This window comes from Equus quagga, chromosome 10, assembly GCF_021613505.1.
Source record: "Equus quagga isolate Etosha38 chromosome 10, UCLA_HA_Equagga_1.0, whole genome shotgun sequence".
NCBI lineage: Eukaryota > Metazoa > Chordata > Mammalia > Perissodactyla > Equidae > Equus > Equus quagga.
Window position 1 is genome coordinate 82,440,954 of NC_060276.1, and position 16,432 is coordinate 82,457,385.

The 16,432-nt window shown below is 38.0% G+C and overlaps 1 protein-coding gene across 1 annotated transcript in view; it reads left to right on the plus strand.

The window, feature by feature from the left end:
- Positions 1-16,432, plus strand: part of DGKK (diacylglycerol kinase kappa) — a 112,395-nt gene that overhangs the window by 68,065 nt on the left and 27,898 nt on the right. The window contains exon 8 of the mRNA XM_046672625.1: positions 8,998-9,100. Coding sequence (XP_046528581.1) covers positions 8,998-9,100 — 103 coding nt within the window. The remainder of the gene's footprint in view (positions 1-8,997; positions 9,101-16,432) is intronic.

The following is a 16,432-nucleotide window of genomic DNA, read 5'->3' on the forward strand; positions in this document are numbered from 1 at the left end:
TAAATTGTGGAATCAAAAACATAAAATGTGGTTGGGAGAGTAAAAATGTAGAGCTTTAGAATGCACTCAAAGTTAAGTTGTTATCAAATTTAAAATACTCATAAATATAAGTTGTTATATGTAAGGCTTATGGTAAACGCAAGAGAAACAAAAAGGAATCTAAGCATATCACTACAGATAATCATGAAATCAGAAAGGAAGAGAGCAAGAGAAGAAGAACAGAGGAACAGAGGAACCACAAAACAGCCAGAAAACAATTAACAAAATGGCAATAAGTACATTTCTATCAATATTTACTTTAAATGTAAATGGACTAATTTCTCCAATCAAAAGACATAGGGTGGCTGAATGTTAAAAAAGCAAGACCTATATAAATGCTGCCAACAAAAGACTCACTTCAGATACATTCCTGAGCCACATAATGACATTTCAGTGAACAACAGACCGTATATATGACAGTGGTCTATAAGATTATAATGGAGCTGAAAAATTTCTATCACCCAGTGATGTTGTAGCTATTGTAACATCATAGTGCAATGCATTACTGAAGAGTTTCTGGTAATGCTGGTGTAAACAAACCTAGTGCACTGCCAGTCATATAAAAGTATAGCACATGCAATTATGTAAACTACATAATACTTGATAAAGATAATAAATGACTATGTTGCTAGTTTATGTATTTGCTATACTATACTTTTTGTTATTATCTTAGAATGTACTCTTTCTATTTATAAAAAAGGTTTACTATAAAATAGTATGCCATGTTATGAAGGCAGCAGGCTCATACATCTCATGTTTACTATGTCTCTTGATTGCATCATTTACTCTTATGCTTGATTTAATCTTATGTGGTTTCATTCATCATGGCCCCTAAGTGTACAAAATCCACTGTTAACGTTTCCAGTAAGAGGCCATATTGAGTGATTGACCAGGAAGCAAAATTAATAGTGATTAAGGATTACAAAGGTGGAAAATCAGTAATGGTTTATTGCTTGTGAGTCAGGCATGTCCCATTCCACCAAAGCTACAATCTTGAAGAATAGGAACAAAGTGACGGAAGCTGTTAAAGGATCTGCTTTTTGGAAGGCAATGAGACTAACAAAAATTTGAGAAGGGCCTCTATCAGATGTGGAGAAACTTCTATTATTTTTTTAATATAATTTTTTTCTTTTTTTCATTTATTGTTTGTTTTCAGATGTACATCATAATATATTTTGAATTCTGTGTAGATTACATCATGTTCACCACCCGAAAACTAACTATAGTCCATCCCCTCACATGTGAGCTTAATCACCACTTTTGCCCTCCCTCCTCCCCCCTTCCCCTAGGGTACCACCAATCCAATCTCCAATGCTATGTGTTTGTTTGTCGTTGTTTTTATCTTCCACTTATGATTGAGATCATATGGTATTTGACTTTCTCCCTCTGACTTATTTCACTCAGCATAATACCCTCAAGGTCCATCCATGTTGTCACAAATGGCCGAATTTCATCATTTCTTATGGCTGAGTAGTAGTCCATTGTGTATAAATACCACATCTTCTTTATCCATTCGTCCCTTGATGGGCACCTAGGTTGTTTCCAAGTCTTGGCTATTGTGTATAATGCTGCAATGAACATAGGGGTGCAGGTATCTTTATGCCTTTGTGTTTTCAACTTCTTTGGATAAATAGCCAGCAGTGGCATAGCTGGATCATATGGTAGATCTATTCTTAATTTTCTGAGGATACTCCATACTGCTTTCCATAGTGGTTGCACCAGTTTGCACTCCCACCAGCAGTGAACAAGGGTTCCCTTCTCTAGATGTGGAGAAATTTCTAATGACCTGGATTAAAGACCAGACACAGAAGCATATCAATCTCAGCACCATGATGATAATGGCCAAAGCAAAAAGTTTATTGAAATGTTGAAAGAAAAGACTGGACCTGACTATAATGTTGAATTTACTGCTAGCTCTGGGTAGTTTAAACAATTTGAGAATCATTATTCATTACATAATGGGAAAGTGAGTGGTAAGTTTGCAAGTGCTGATGTGAAGTCAGCTGAAAAATTTTTGGAAACTCTAGAAAAGCTGATTGTGAGGAAAATTACTTGCCAGAGCAAATATTCAACATAGATAAAACCTCCCTATTCTGGAAACAGATGCCTGAAATGACTTTCATCTATAAGGAGGCCAAGTCAATGCCAAGTTTCAAGGCTTTTAAGGAGAAGATAACAATTTTGCTTGGGCGCAATGTTGCAGGCTACAAATGGAAACTCTTTGTGATCTGGCACAGTGAGAATCTCATGGCCTTCAAGCATATCAATAAGCACACACTTCCAGTGTACTACAGGAGCAATAAGAAGTCAGGGATGACACAGCTCCTCTTCCAAGATGCCCTCCTGTATTGCCATACCAATGAAATAGAGAACTGCTGCTTGGAGACTGACGTAACTTTCAAGATTTTGCTTATTGTTGTTAATGCTCCCAGACGTTTTCCTTTAATTGATGATCTTCACCCAATATCAAAATCGTGTTTCTCCCTCCAAACAATGGATCAAGGAGTTGCGGCAGCTTTTAAGGCCTACTACCTGAGAAGGACTTTTGCTCTGGTTATTGCTGCAACTGAGGAAGACACCAAGAAGACACTGATGCAACTCTGGAAGTATAACAGTATCTATGACTGCATTGAGAACCTTGCTTGGGCTTGGGGTGATGTCACCAAAGACTGTATGTATGGCATTTGGAAGAAGATACTCAAGAGGTTCATCCATGACTTCAAAGGGCTTGCCAAGAATGAGGAGGTTGCAAAAAATCAACAAGGCTGTGGTAGATGGCAAAAATCTTTAACTCGGGTGTGGATGAGGATGACATTGAGGAACTCCTACAGGTGGTTTCTGTGGAATTGACTAATGAGGAGTTGTTGGAACTGGAACAGGAATGCAAAGTTGAAGAAGAGGCAGGAGAAAAGGAAATTGTAAGGGAAGAGAAAAGGAAACTTCAGGAACAGAAAAAGAAGAACCTACAAGAAAAATCACAATGAAGGGTTTAGCAGAAGCTTTTGCAGACCTCAACAAGCTCCTTAAAAAGTTTGAAAACGTGGTCCCCAATGCTGAAAGGTTTTCATTAATAGAGAGGAATGTTCATGGTGCATTATCTGCTTACAAACAAATCTATTATGAAAAAAGAAACATACAAAGCAAACCACCATGGACATATTTCTGAAAAGAGTGACACTTCCTCAAGAGTGTCAAGCAGGTCCTTCAGGAGGTATTCCAGAAGAGTGCAGCATTGTTAACATAGGAGATGACTGCTCTATGCATGTTATTTCTCCTGAAGACCTTCCAGGGGGACAAGATGTGGAAGTGGAAGACAGTGATATTGATGATCCTGACCCCATGTAGGCCTAGGATGTAGTGTGTGTTTGTCTCTTAGTTTTTAATAAAAAAGTTTAAAAAGCAAAAAGAAATTAATTTTAAAAATATAAAAAAGCTTATATAATAAAGATATAAAGAAAGAAAATATTTTTGTACAGCTGTACAATGTGTTTGTGTTTTAAGCTAAGCGTTACTACAAAAGAGTCAAAACATTTTTAAAAAATTAAAAAGTTTCTAAAGTAAAAATGTGATAGTAAGCTAAGGTTAATTCATTATTGAAGAAAGAAAAATATTTTTTATAAATTTAGTGTAGCCTATGGGTACAGTGTTTATAAAGTCTACAATAATGTACAGTAATGTCCTAGGCCTTCACATTCACTCATCACAAACTCACTGACTCACCCAAAGCAACTTCCAGTCCTGCAAGCTCCATTCATGTTAAGTGCCCTATACAGGTGTATCATTTTTTATCTTTTATACCATATTTTTACTGTAACTTTTCTGTTTAGATATGTTTAAATACACAAATACTTAGCATTGTGTTACATTGCCTAGAGTATTCAGTACAGTAACACGCTGTACAAATTTGTAGCCTAGGAGCAATAGGCTATACCATGTAGCCTAGGTATGTAGTATGCTATACCATCTAAGTTTGTGTAAATACACTCTATGATTTTTGTACAACAACAAAATCACCTAACAATGCATTTCTCGGGATGTATCCCTGTTGTTAAGTGATGCGTGACTGTATAAGGATGCACACAGACTGAAAGTGAAAGAATGGAAGAAGATATTCCATACAAATGGAAACCAAAAAAAAAAAAAAAACTGAGGTAGCTATGCTTATATCAGACAAAATCGATTTAAAACAAAGACTGTAGTAAGTGACAAAGTCATTACATAATGAAAAGGGAATAATCCTACAAGAGGATATAATATTTGTAAATATTTATGCACTCCACATAGGAACACCTAAATATATAAAGCAAATACTAATAGACCTGAAGGGAGGAATACACAACAATACAATAATAGTAGGGAACTTTAATACCCCACTTTCATCAGTGGATAGATAATCCAGACAGAAAGTCAGTAAGGAAACATTGGCCTTAAATGACACATTAGACCAGATGGACTTAACAGACATTTACAGAACATTCCATCCAAAAGCAACAGAATACACATTCTTCTCAAGTGCACATGGAACATTCTCCAGGATAAGTAATATGTTAGGCAACAAACAAATATTAATACATTTTAAAAGATTGAAGTCATATCAAGCATCTTTTTCAATCACAATAATATGAAACTAGAAATCAATTACAGGAAGAAAACTGGAAAATGCACAGATATGTGGAGATTAAACAACATGCTACTGAACAACCAATGGATCAACAAAGAAATCAAAAAATACAGTGAGACAAATGAAAATGGAAATGCAATATATCAAAACTTACGGGATGCAGCAAAAGCAGTTCTGAGAGGGAAGTTTGTAGCGATAAACGCCTACATCAAGAAACAAGAGACATCTCAAATAAACAACCTAACTCAAGGAACTATAAAAAGAAGAACAAATGGAGGCCAAAGTTAGTAGAAGGAATGAAATAACAAAGACCAGAGTGAAAATAAATGAAACAGAGACTAAAAGGACAATAGAAAAGATCAATAAAACTAAACCTGTTTTTTTTGAAAAGATAAACAAAATTGAAAAGCCTTTAGTTAGACTAACCAAGCAAAAAAAAAGAGGACTCAAATAGATAAAATCACAAATGAAAGAGGAGACATTACAACTGATACCACAGAAACAGAAAGGATCATAAGAGACTATAAACAATTATATGCCAACAAATTGGACAACCTAGAAAAATGGATAAGTTCCTGGAAAGACATAACCTACAAAGACTGAATCACAAAGAAATAGAAAGTCTGAACAGACCAATTACTAGTAGGGAAATTGAGTCAATAGTCAAAAACCTTCCAACAAACAAAAGTCCAGCACCAGGTGGCTTCACTGTTGAAGTCCATCAAGCAGTCAAAGAAGAATTAATACCAATCCTTCTCAAACTCTTCCAAAAATTGAAGTGGAAGGAATACTTCCAAACTCATTTTACGAGGCCAACATTACCCTGATACCAAAACCACACAAGGACACTACAAGGAAAGAAAATTGCAGACCAATATCCCTGATGAAGATAGATGCAAAAATTCTCAACAAAATATTAGCAAACCAAATTCAATAATACATTAAAAGGATCATACACCATGTTCAAGTGAGATTTATTCCAAGGATGCAAGGATGGTTCATTATCCACAAGTCAATCAATGTGATACAATACACTAACAAAATGAAAGATAAAAATCATATGATCATTTCAATAAACATAGAAAAAGCATTTGACAAAATTCAATATCCATTTATGATAAAAACTCAACAAAGTGGGTATAGAGCGAAAGTACCTAAATATAATAAAGGCCATATATGACAAGCCCACAACTAGCACCATACTCAATGGTGAAAAGCTGAAAGCTATTACTCTAAGATCAGGAACAATACGAGGATGCCCACTCTTACCACTTTTATTCAACAGAGTATTAGAAGTCCTAGCCAGAGAAATTAGGCAAGAAAAAGAAATACAAGGCATCCAAATCAGAAAGGAAGGAGTAAAACTGTCACTATTTACAGACGACATGATATTATATATAGAAAACCCTAAAGACATCCACCAAAAAACTGTTAGAACTAATAAACAAAGTCAATACAGTCAGAGGATTCAAAATCAGATACAAAAAACCTGTTTCATTTTTAGACACTAATAACAGACTATCTAAAAGAGAAATTAAGAAAACAATCCCGGGGCTGGCCCCGTGGCTGGCCCCGTGACCGAGTGGTTAAGTTTGCGTGCTCTGCTGCACGCAGCCCAGTGTTTCGTTGGTTCGAATCCTGGGCGCGGACATGGCACTGCTCATCAAACCACGCTAAGGCAGCATCCCACATACCACAACTAGAAGGACCCACAACGAAGAATATACAACTATGTACCAGGGGGCTTTGGGGAGAAAAAGGAAAAAATAGAATCTTTAAACAAAAAAAGAAAACAATCCCATTTACAATTGCATAAAATAGAAAAAAATACTGATGAATAAATTTAACCAAGGAAGTGAAAGACTGCTACACTGAAAACTATAAGACATTGATGAAAGAAATTGAAGATGACAAAAGTAATTGGAAAATTATTCCATGCTCATGGATTGGAGAATGAATATTGTTAAAATGTGCATTCTACCCAAAACAATCTACAGATTCAATGCAATCCCTGTCAAAATTCCAATGGCATTTTTTACAGAAGTAGAACAAACAATCCTAAAATTTGTGTGGAACCACAAAAGACCTTGAATAGCTAAAGCTTAAGAAATAAGAAGGAAGCTGGAGGCATCACACTCCCTAATGTCAAACTATATTACAAAGCCATAGTCATCAGGACAGTATGGTGTCGGTATAAAAACAGACGCTTAGATCAATGAAACAGAATAGAGAGCCCAGAAATAAACCCATGCATATATGGTAAATTAATTTATGACAAGCCAAGAATATACAATGCAGAAAGAACAGTCTCTTCAATAAATGATGCTGGGAAAACTGGATAGCCACATGTGAAAGAATGAAATTTGACCACTATCTTACACCATATGCAAAAATTAACTCAAAATGAATTAAAGACTTGAGTGTAAGACCTGAAACCATAAAACTCCTAGAAGAAAACATAGGCAGTAAGTTTCTTGACATCAGTCTTGGTGATGATTTTTTGAATTTGACAGTACAAGCAAAGGCAGCTAAAGCAAAAATAAACAAGTGGACTACATCAAACTAAAATCTTCTGCACAGCAAAGGAATTCATTAGCAAAATGAAAAGGCAACCTACTGAATGGGGAAAATTATTTGTAAATCATATATCTGATGAGGGGTTAATATCAAAAATATATAAAGAACTCATACAACTCAATAGCAAAAACCCAAACAATCCAATTAAAAAAAGGGGAGAGGATCTGAATAGATATTTTTCCAATGAAGACGTACAAATGGCCAACAGGTACGTGAAAAGGTGCTTCATGTCACTAATCATCAGGGAAATGCAAATCAAAACCACAATGAGATATCACCTCACACATGTTAGAATGGCTATTACCAAAAACAAGAAATAACAAGTGTTGGTGAGGATATGTTGAAAAGGGAACCCTTGTGCATGTTGGAGGGAATGTAAGTTGGTACAGCCAATATGGATAAAAAAAATTAAAAATAGAACTACCATGTGATTCAGCAATTCCACTTCTGGGTATTTATCTGAATAAAATGAAAACACTAACTAGAAAAGATATATGCACCCTCATGTTCATTGCAGCATTGTTTGCAATAGCCAAGATATGGAAACAACCCAAGTTTCCACTAATGGATGAATGGATAAAGAAAATGTGGTGTATATATGTATACACAACACAGTATTATTCAGCCATAAAAAAAGAAATCTTGCCATTTGTGACAACATGGATGGACCTTGAGGGCATTACGCTAAGTGAACTAAGTCGGACAGAGAAAGACAAATACCATACGATCTTACTTATTAGAAAAAACTGAGCTCATAGATACAGAGAACAGATTGGTGATTGCCAGAGGTGGGGGGTGAGAGTGGGCAAAATGAATGAAGAGGGTCCAAATATACCAGCTTCCAGTTATAAAATAAATAAGTCCTGGGTATGTAATATACAGCATGGTGACTGTAGTTGATAATACTCTATGGCATATTTGAAAGTTGCCAAGAGAGTAAATCTTAAAAGTGCTCATCACAAGAACTATCATATAACTATATATTGTAACTATGTATGGTGGCAAATGTTAACTAGTCTTATTGTGGTGATCACTTTGCAATATATAGAAATGTAGAATTATTATGTTGTACACCTGAAACTAACATAATGTTGTATGTCAATTACATCTCAATAAAAAAAAAAGAAGACTCTGGTTGTCCTCTGGCTCTCTTTTAATTGCTTTTGCATAATTAGGCAAGGTTCATGTCCTTTAAAAACTGCGTACTTGTCCAGGAAGTGTTGTTTGAGGATGTCAGAAATCTGGGAAGAATGGCCACTAGTGGAGAAGGCAGCAGAGTCTCAGCTCTGTCACTTCCTAGCTGTTTGACCTTGAGCAAGATCTCTTACTTCTCTGAGCTTTGATATCCTCATTTCTAAAATGAACTCGTCTTCCCTACCACACACAATTCTTGTAAGGACTGAAGTATAAAATAGCATGTTATGAGGATTAGCACTCTTCTACTGCAAGTAAATTCTCTGTTCTGTAGGCCACTAAGATTGTGCCTTAGGACTGGTGTCTTCTCAGTGCCTGTGATGAGTATCTTCTGAAAACCACCTTTGAAAGGAACAGAGTTCAGAGACCACACTCAGGGATGGTGTAGGCTCAAGGTGGAGAGAGTGTGTCCAGTTTGAGTAAGGGGGATGTGTATGGCATCAAATCTCAGAAAGGGAGATTTGAACACTGAGTACTCAAGTCTTGGAATTGGAACCCAAGACTAACCAATGTTATCCTTTTCTCTCTCCCCTCCTTTTTTTCTCTTTTCTTCTCTGTCGTTTCAGGTGCATGATGACTGCCGAAGACGGTTTTCCAAGGAATGCTGCTTTGGAAGTCATCGAACATCAGTCATTCCTCCCACTGCCCTCAGCGACCCTAAAGGAGATGGTGAGTTGCTAAACTGTAACCTCACAAATACACTGAGGAGGGGGGGAAGGTGCAAAGACTGGAGAAAAGGACTGTGATTAAATTATTCTCCTCCACAATCAACATTTCTGGGAAGTAGGAGTATGCATCTGTGTAGAGAGAGCTCATCTTTCTCATTAGAGCTTTGGGATGGTGAATGTTGATGTTTATGGTGTATATGTATGTGGGCATGTTCTCTGTAGCTTCTGTCACAATTGTTTCTGAATGATCAGAATTAATTTCAGCTTTTTCTTGATTTTCAGACACTAGATAATCTATGAAATGTTTGTTTACTGCATGAAGACCCAAGTCATGTTACTTTTAGAATAGAAACTAACACCAAGCTTGCCACCAAATCTGAAACTAACATGATCATTGCCCCAATACACCCCATTGATGCTTTGTCAATTCCTGGACAGCAGTGATTTATTGAGAACTCTATTCATAAGGTGTTTGAAGGTTACAGAAAGATCCAAGAGCATTGCCAGAACTTATGGTTATTGTGGACCCAGGATATTGATATAATATGGCAAGACAAATTAAAGTAGCATATGATAAGTACAAAAGGAGTGATAGAGATACTTGGAGATCAGAAAATGTTAGGAGTGTCAACCAATTGTATGTAGGAGGTTGCACAGAAAGGAGGTAGTAATAAAATCAAGGCAGTAAGAGTAAACTTTGTATGGAGTCTTCTATGAGGAGGTCTAGAGATATTAGAAAAGAGGAAGCAGGGGCAAAGGAGAGAGACGTATTGTTTAGTTTTGTGTTTGTTTTTTAAGAATGGATAAGACATGGAGGCAGCATCGTGTAAGGAAAAAAACAAGGTCTAGGAAACCATGAATTTTAGTTACTTACCAGCTAGGTGACCTTGGGTAAGTCACTTACATTCTCTGAGCGTTACTTTCCCCATCTATAAATGAGAATGATACTGTACATTGTGAGGGTAAGTGATAATATGTAAAGGGCCTAACTATCCAGAAACATAGACCCAAAAGGACCACAGAACTAAATCCCAAGTCTTCTAGCATAATGAAAACTGTAGACCCCCACAGGGATAATTCACTCTTTAGCACTTGCTAATGATGCCTTTTTTAGTTCATATCTCCTTCTCCACTTTTTCTTTGCTTCTTCTGAGACTCTCCTTTCTACCATTGAGTTGTTCATTTTCTTCTCCCATTATTCATTATTAAAGAATGAGAGCTGTCAAGATCAAAATCACATAGCACAGCTAAAAAGACCTGGCCTATTTCACTAACAGTAAGAAATTTAGAGATCTAATATGTTTACCAACTGACATGCTACCGTTTCACTAAGCCAGTGAAGAGATACAATGCCTGCTAATTTCAGTTTGTGTTAGCTTCACTCTGTTTATGACCAGTTTCACTTACTGGAGGAAAGTTCAAACGCTTCTTGGAATGTTTAATCTATATTTTGCTAGTATGCTAATGTATCCATCTCTGACATATGAGATGTCCACTGGCCCAGAAGTGATTTGAGAACCAACATTTCATTGACTTAAAAATTATTCCCAAATGGATGCTTGCTGCCCACTTCATTGCCAGTGTTAGCTGGAAGCAAAGAAAGGAAAAAAAAGAAGAATATAAAGTTTCCTTTCTCAGAGAACAGAAGGAGATGATGACTCCTCTAGCTGTTAAAACATGGTTTTAGAATTAGACATAGCACATGTGTACATGTGTGCACATATGTACACACACTCAGAGCCACTCTAGTCTCTTCCAGTTCATTTTGCAACCCTAACACAGATACAGACATTGGTACATGGAATGAGCCATCACATAGGTTTCTGCAGGCAAGCATACTCATATGTCCCCATAATGACATGCACAGACACAAAGCTAACCTCACTCACGGATGCATACATATATTATACTCAGATATACTCAAATATTTATCCACATATAGCTACCTACCAGATAGTTGACTAAAGAGATGATGAGATTGATGATGTGGTAAATAAGAGATTCTTGACTGGATAGGCGAAGGAAGGGACTAGGGGGAAGATGGGGTTGGTAGAAGAGGAAAAACAGCAAGCTAGTCAGTCGAGCAAACTCAGACTACTAATGAAAGTCAACCTAGTCTTAAATCTGAGACTTTTCTCACCCCCTCAGGGGGAAGATGTCTTTGAGTAAACTGAAGGATGCCTACCTCAGCATCTCACAAATCAACCCAAATAGGTGTTAAGGGTCTGCCACCTCTCCTTTGTAATTGGACAAGTTCTTGTGCTTCCTGTCCTTGTGGAATTTTGGTTTTTGTTTTCAGTTTATCTTCTCCTATCCTATATCACTTCTTATTCTTGTTATAGATTGTCAACTAATGGCACTGCTCCTTTCTTTTGCTTTCTACCAATGACATAACATTATTGCTCAGAAGCACCTGAGCTAAGCCATTCTTTTTGTGTAGTGTCTCATCGAATGTGCCATGAGTTAGCTTTTAGTCTTTCCTCCTAATCATCTGCAATCTTGATCCAATTGAATCTCACTTTTGCGAGCCCTTCCTTTCTATCGTGCATTACTTGCCCTGTGATTTCTTAAGAAAGTTTTCTAAGACCTTCCTATCTTCTTGACTCTTTCTGGCTTCTTGGCCTAGGCAAATATGCTGTTTAATGGATAGTTTCCCTGTTGGGATGTCCCACCTCATCTTGGAGATGATAAGGTCCTTAAAGATGATCTGGTCCAAGCCCTCTGGCCAAGCTAGGAAATCCCTTCTCCAGCATCCAGAGTGGAGTCATCCAGCTGATGACTTTCCGAGGAAGCACTTGCCATTGTTGAATAGCACTCATCCATTAACTCATTCATTTATTAAGTCCACAGAATCTAATTTCTGAGAATGCCTTCTAATTACCCCTTTTTCCTGCCCAGTCTGCTTGGTAAATTCCTTCTCTCATCCTATAGGGTGAGAACAAAATGAAACATTATCTCTTATTTGAAGGCTTCTGTAATTGCCCCTCCCCACTTCCCCAGACAAATTACTTACTTACTTTGCTATAAACCTAGAACACATATCTCAGAGCACCTAACACACCATATTATAGCTCATCACATGTCTGTCTCCTATTCCAGACTGTGAACTCTCTGTACCCCTAGCACTTAACTCAGACCTGGGTACATGGTATATGCATAGTCAAGATTTGTTATATGAATTCATTAATACATTTACTGAATACTGCCTATATGTAAGGCTCAGTGATGAGCAATCTAGAGAATAAGAGATGACTAAGACAACATCCCTGATTCATATGAAAGCAAAATAGTGTATTGCAGTGGTTGACAAATGTAAGAATGCATCAGAATCATCTGGAAGACTTGTTAAAACACAGATTTTTAGGCCCTACCCCCTAGAACTTTTGATTCAACAGAATCAGTGCCCTGGTTAGGGCACAAGAATTTGCATTTCTAACAAATCCCCAGATGATGATGCTGATGCTGTGTGACTTTGGACAAGTTACTTAACCTCTCTGTGCCTCATCTATCATTTGTTTTCTGCCAATAGGAATAATAGTTGTACCAGGTGCGTTATGAGGGTTAAATGAGTTAATATTTGTAAAAGAGGATTTTAAAATACAGGAGAGGGAACAGTAAGCCAACCTTATGCAGCATTTCTGTGGTATGAACTAAACAAATTCGAGAGGGACTGTTGACTCCCTAGTTTTGGGCACTGTGGCTATATTAATGCAGCTCAAAGAAGCATGAGCTTTTTTTGAAAGGCTCTTTCAGGCTGTTGACTCATCTGGAGCTTAAAGTCAACTAAATCCCCTAAGCCCCTTTCACACTTGATGCTGCCAAGCCAAGTTCCTATTGTCCTGTTCGGCTGCAATTTATGTCCTTGAGCCTAAAGGCCAAGCTTCACATTTATCCTCTTTTCGTCTTGTTGACTTTGGCCCATCTGCCCACTGAGGTCCTTTTTCAATCTCGATTCTGTCATCCGGTAGCTCTCCTTCCAGCTTTAGGTGCTTCAAAGTTGACAAGCTAGCCTTCTGTGTTTCCATTTGAATTGATTAAAATAATTGCATGGTACAGGACACTCCCGTACAGGTAACACCAGCCTATTCAAAACAACTTTGTAGGCACGATTACTTATCTGGTTATAAATCTGCCTAATATTACTACATTCCAGCCCACAATGCCACCCATTTTTGTCACCTTGTTGATAAGATTCTCTTGACAAACTTGGCCCTACTCAAATTCAGATGTTCTCTGATTCTGGGGGAAATGCTAGATGGGGCTGCCCTTGTATTCTCCTGGGAATGGCTTCTGCCAGCACTGCTTCCCCTAGTCTTCTCATCTGTGACAAAATTAGGTTTGACACTGAAGTTCAAGTTGCCTTAATGACAGAATTTTCTTTTTATCCAGCAGCTTTCTCCCCACCCTGGTTTATTTTATTTATCATTGCAACATGATGCTATTATACATGTGAATAAATGAACACCCAAAGAAGTTGGATGTTTGTTCTAGGTCAGTGAATACACCTAAAGGACAACGAGCTGTGGCACACAGCTGCATTTTTTTGTAGAACTACACTGCAGAAAGCAGCCCACGCTCCAAGCTTCCAAATAGATCTAGAAATTATTTCAGCTACATCCTCATGGCTCCTTAACTTACAGATAGCATTAGCATAATTTTCCCTATTTATTAATTCAATTCCTGACTAGTTAACATATTCACATGGTTCAAATTTTAAAAAAAAATAGAAACACACATAGGCCCACAGTATTTATTTAAAAAAGCTTTCTGCTATCTTTTCTCTGATCTTCTTAATCTCCTACAGCCCCACCCTATCCCCACTCACAAACAGTTGACTACTGCCGTTTATCGAATACCTTCTAGTATTTCTTCATCTATATACTAGGATATATAAATATATATTCTTATCCCTCCTCTTTTTAACACTGTACACATTGTCCTGCACTTTGCTTTTTTTTCCCGCCTTCTCAGCATATTTTGGATATCTTTTTGTGTCAACAATAGAGTGCTTCCTCACTCTTTTTTACAGCTAAAAAATATCCCATTATATAGATACACCATAATTCATTTAACCAGTCGCCTATTGTTGGATAATTTGGTAGTTTTCAGTCTTTTGCTGTTACAAACAGTGCTGCAATGAACAACCTCATACGTATGATTTTACATATACATCTATAGGAGAAATTCCCAGCAGTGTAATTACTGGGTCAAAATGCATATGCCTTCATAATTTTCATAGATACTGTCAAATTGCCCACTATAGGGCTTCTGTCACTTTGCACTTCCATCCTCAGTGTATGAGAGTGCATATTTCCCCATGGCCTCCTCAATCAAATGTGTTATCTATTTTTTTCTGTTTTTGCCAATCTTCTAGACAAGAAAAAATGGTACCATGGTCTAGTTTTAATTAGTATCTTTCTTATTTTGACTAAGTTTGCTCACCTTTAAGAGCCAATTTACATTTCCTTTTCTCATCAGCGTAACACCTAGTTTATTTTTATCTAACACTGGGAAACAAGTTAGTTTTTTGAATAGCCCATTTTGCAGATACCCAAAGCAGTGAAGATGTTTGCTCTAGGTTAGTGAATAAACCTGGAGGGCAGCCAGGAAAGGAAACTGGAGCCCAGATAGCTCACAGTAGTTGGTCTCACTGCTACTGCTCCCTCACCTTTAGAAAGGGACTAACCCAAAGGGCCTTTGACACTGTTAAAAAAACATTAAGGGCATGGACAGGTCTATTCCAGGACCTCTGGCAGGGGGAGTCCTTGCTTCCAAGCAAACCTCACAGGTCCACCAGATGTTGGCAGAAAGCCGTTTCCATGAATCTTTTAATTGGGCTACATACTCAAAGTCGCATGCTCACCTACAGGGTGTCAACAGGAGGTTGCCGAGTAAGGAAGTGAAGCAGAGCAGAATCGAGTTCTGAAACAAAGGAGGCATAAGACGAGGGGACATAAGACGAGGGCCAGGCCATGAGTTGGGGCCTGCATTGTCGGTTGGGAGGGGAGCAAGCACGTAAAAAGATACCACCTTTTGACTATTTTCTTCATATATCTTATGGCCTGACCCCTACCTAATGTTTCAATTCCATACTGAACAGTCTCACCCTAATTTTTTTTTTCTTAAAGATTGGCACCTGAGCTAATGAGCTGATGACTGTTGCCAATCATTTTTTTTTGCTTTGTCTCCCCAAATCCCCCAAGTACATAGTTGTATATTTTAGTTGCGGATCCTTCTAGTTGTGGCATTGGGGACGCCGCCTCAACATGGCCTGATGAGCGGTGACATGTCCGCGCCCATGTTCCAAACCGTCGAAACCCTGGGCCCCTGAAGCAGAACGCACGAACTTAACCACTCAGCCATGGGGCCGGCCCCCTCACCCTAATTTTTGAACTGCTTCCTCTAACATCTTCTCATTTATCTCGTCCCTGCCATCTCTCTGACTCCATCTTCTGCCACTCTCCCTCACTCCACAACAGACATATTATTCTCTTCACTGGTCCTCAGACACCCCGGACAGCCTCCCTTCTTTGGGTCCCAGCACTTATTCTTCCTCCTGCCCCAAAAAACTCTTCCCCAAAATATCTGTACAGTTCACTTCCTCACTTCATTCAAATCTCACCTCAAACATCACCTCCCCAGAGAAGCTGTCCCTGACCACCCTAAAATAACATCCCCTTCAGTCTCTGTCCCCTTTCCCTGCTTTATTTTTCTTCATATCATATTATTGTATTTATTTATTTATTATAGTCTTCCTGCCTCCATTAGAATATAAATTCCACAAGAGCAGAGATTGTTTCTATCTTGTCCACCACTGTGTTCTCAGAACATAACAAGGACAGGCACAGAGAATGCCCTCAATACATATTTGTTGAATGAATTAATTAATGTGTCTTAACTACCATTGTGTTAACATATTACCTTTTGTAAAAAAAAAATGTTGAAAAGGGTACTACTTTTGGTTAATGTGTTCAGGGAGAGTAACTACTTCCAAGCAATGCTACGGAAGGGACACAGCAGGCTCCCATTGTAGCTCTGAGTCCTGGCAAGCCCTGAAGATTTGGTGCATCACTGGCTAGCTGGCTTAGGATGCCTTCAAGCTTTAATGACCAATGAGTAGAAATTGGCCCATAGAGGAAGCCTGCTTTAGATTTTTCCAGGCAAAACAGCCATGAAATCTGCTCAAGTAAGCGGTCTTCCTTCAGGCTCCCTTTCACTCAGGCTACAACAAATGGGACATTTCAACCCACCTCCCTCCCTTGACCCACACCATTCAGGAGCAAACCACATACCTTTTGCCCTTTGCATTTATTTTTGCTGGGACATCCTGGCA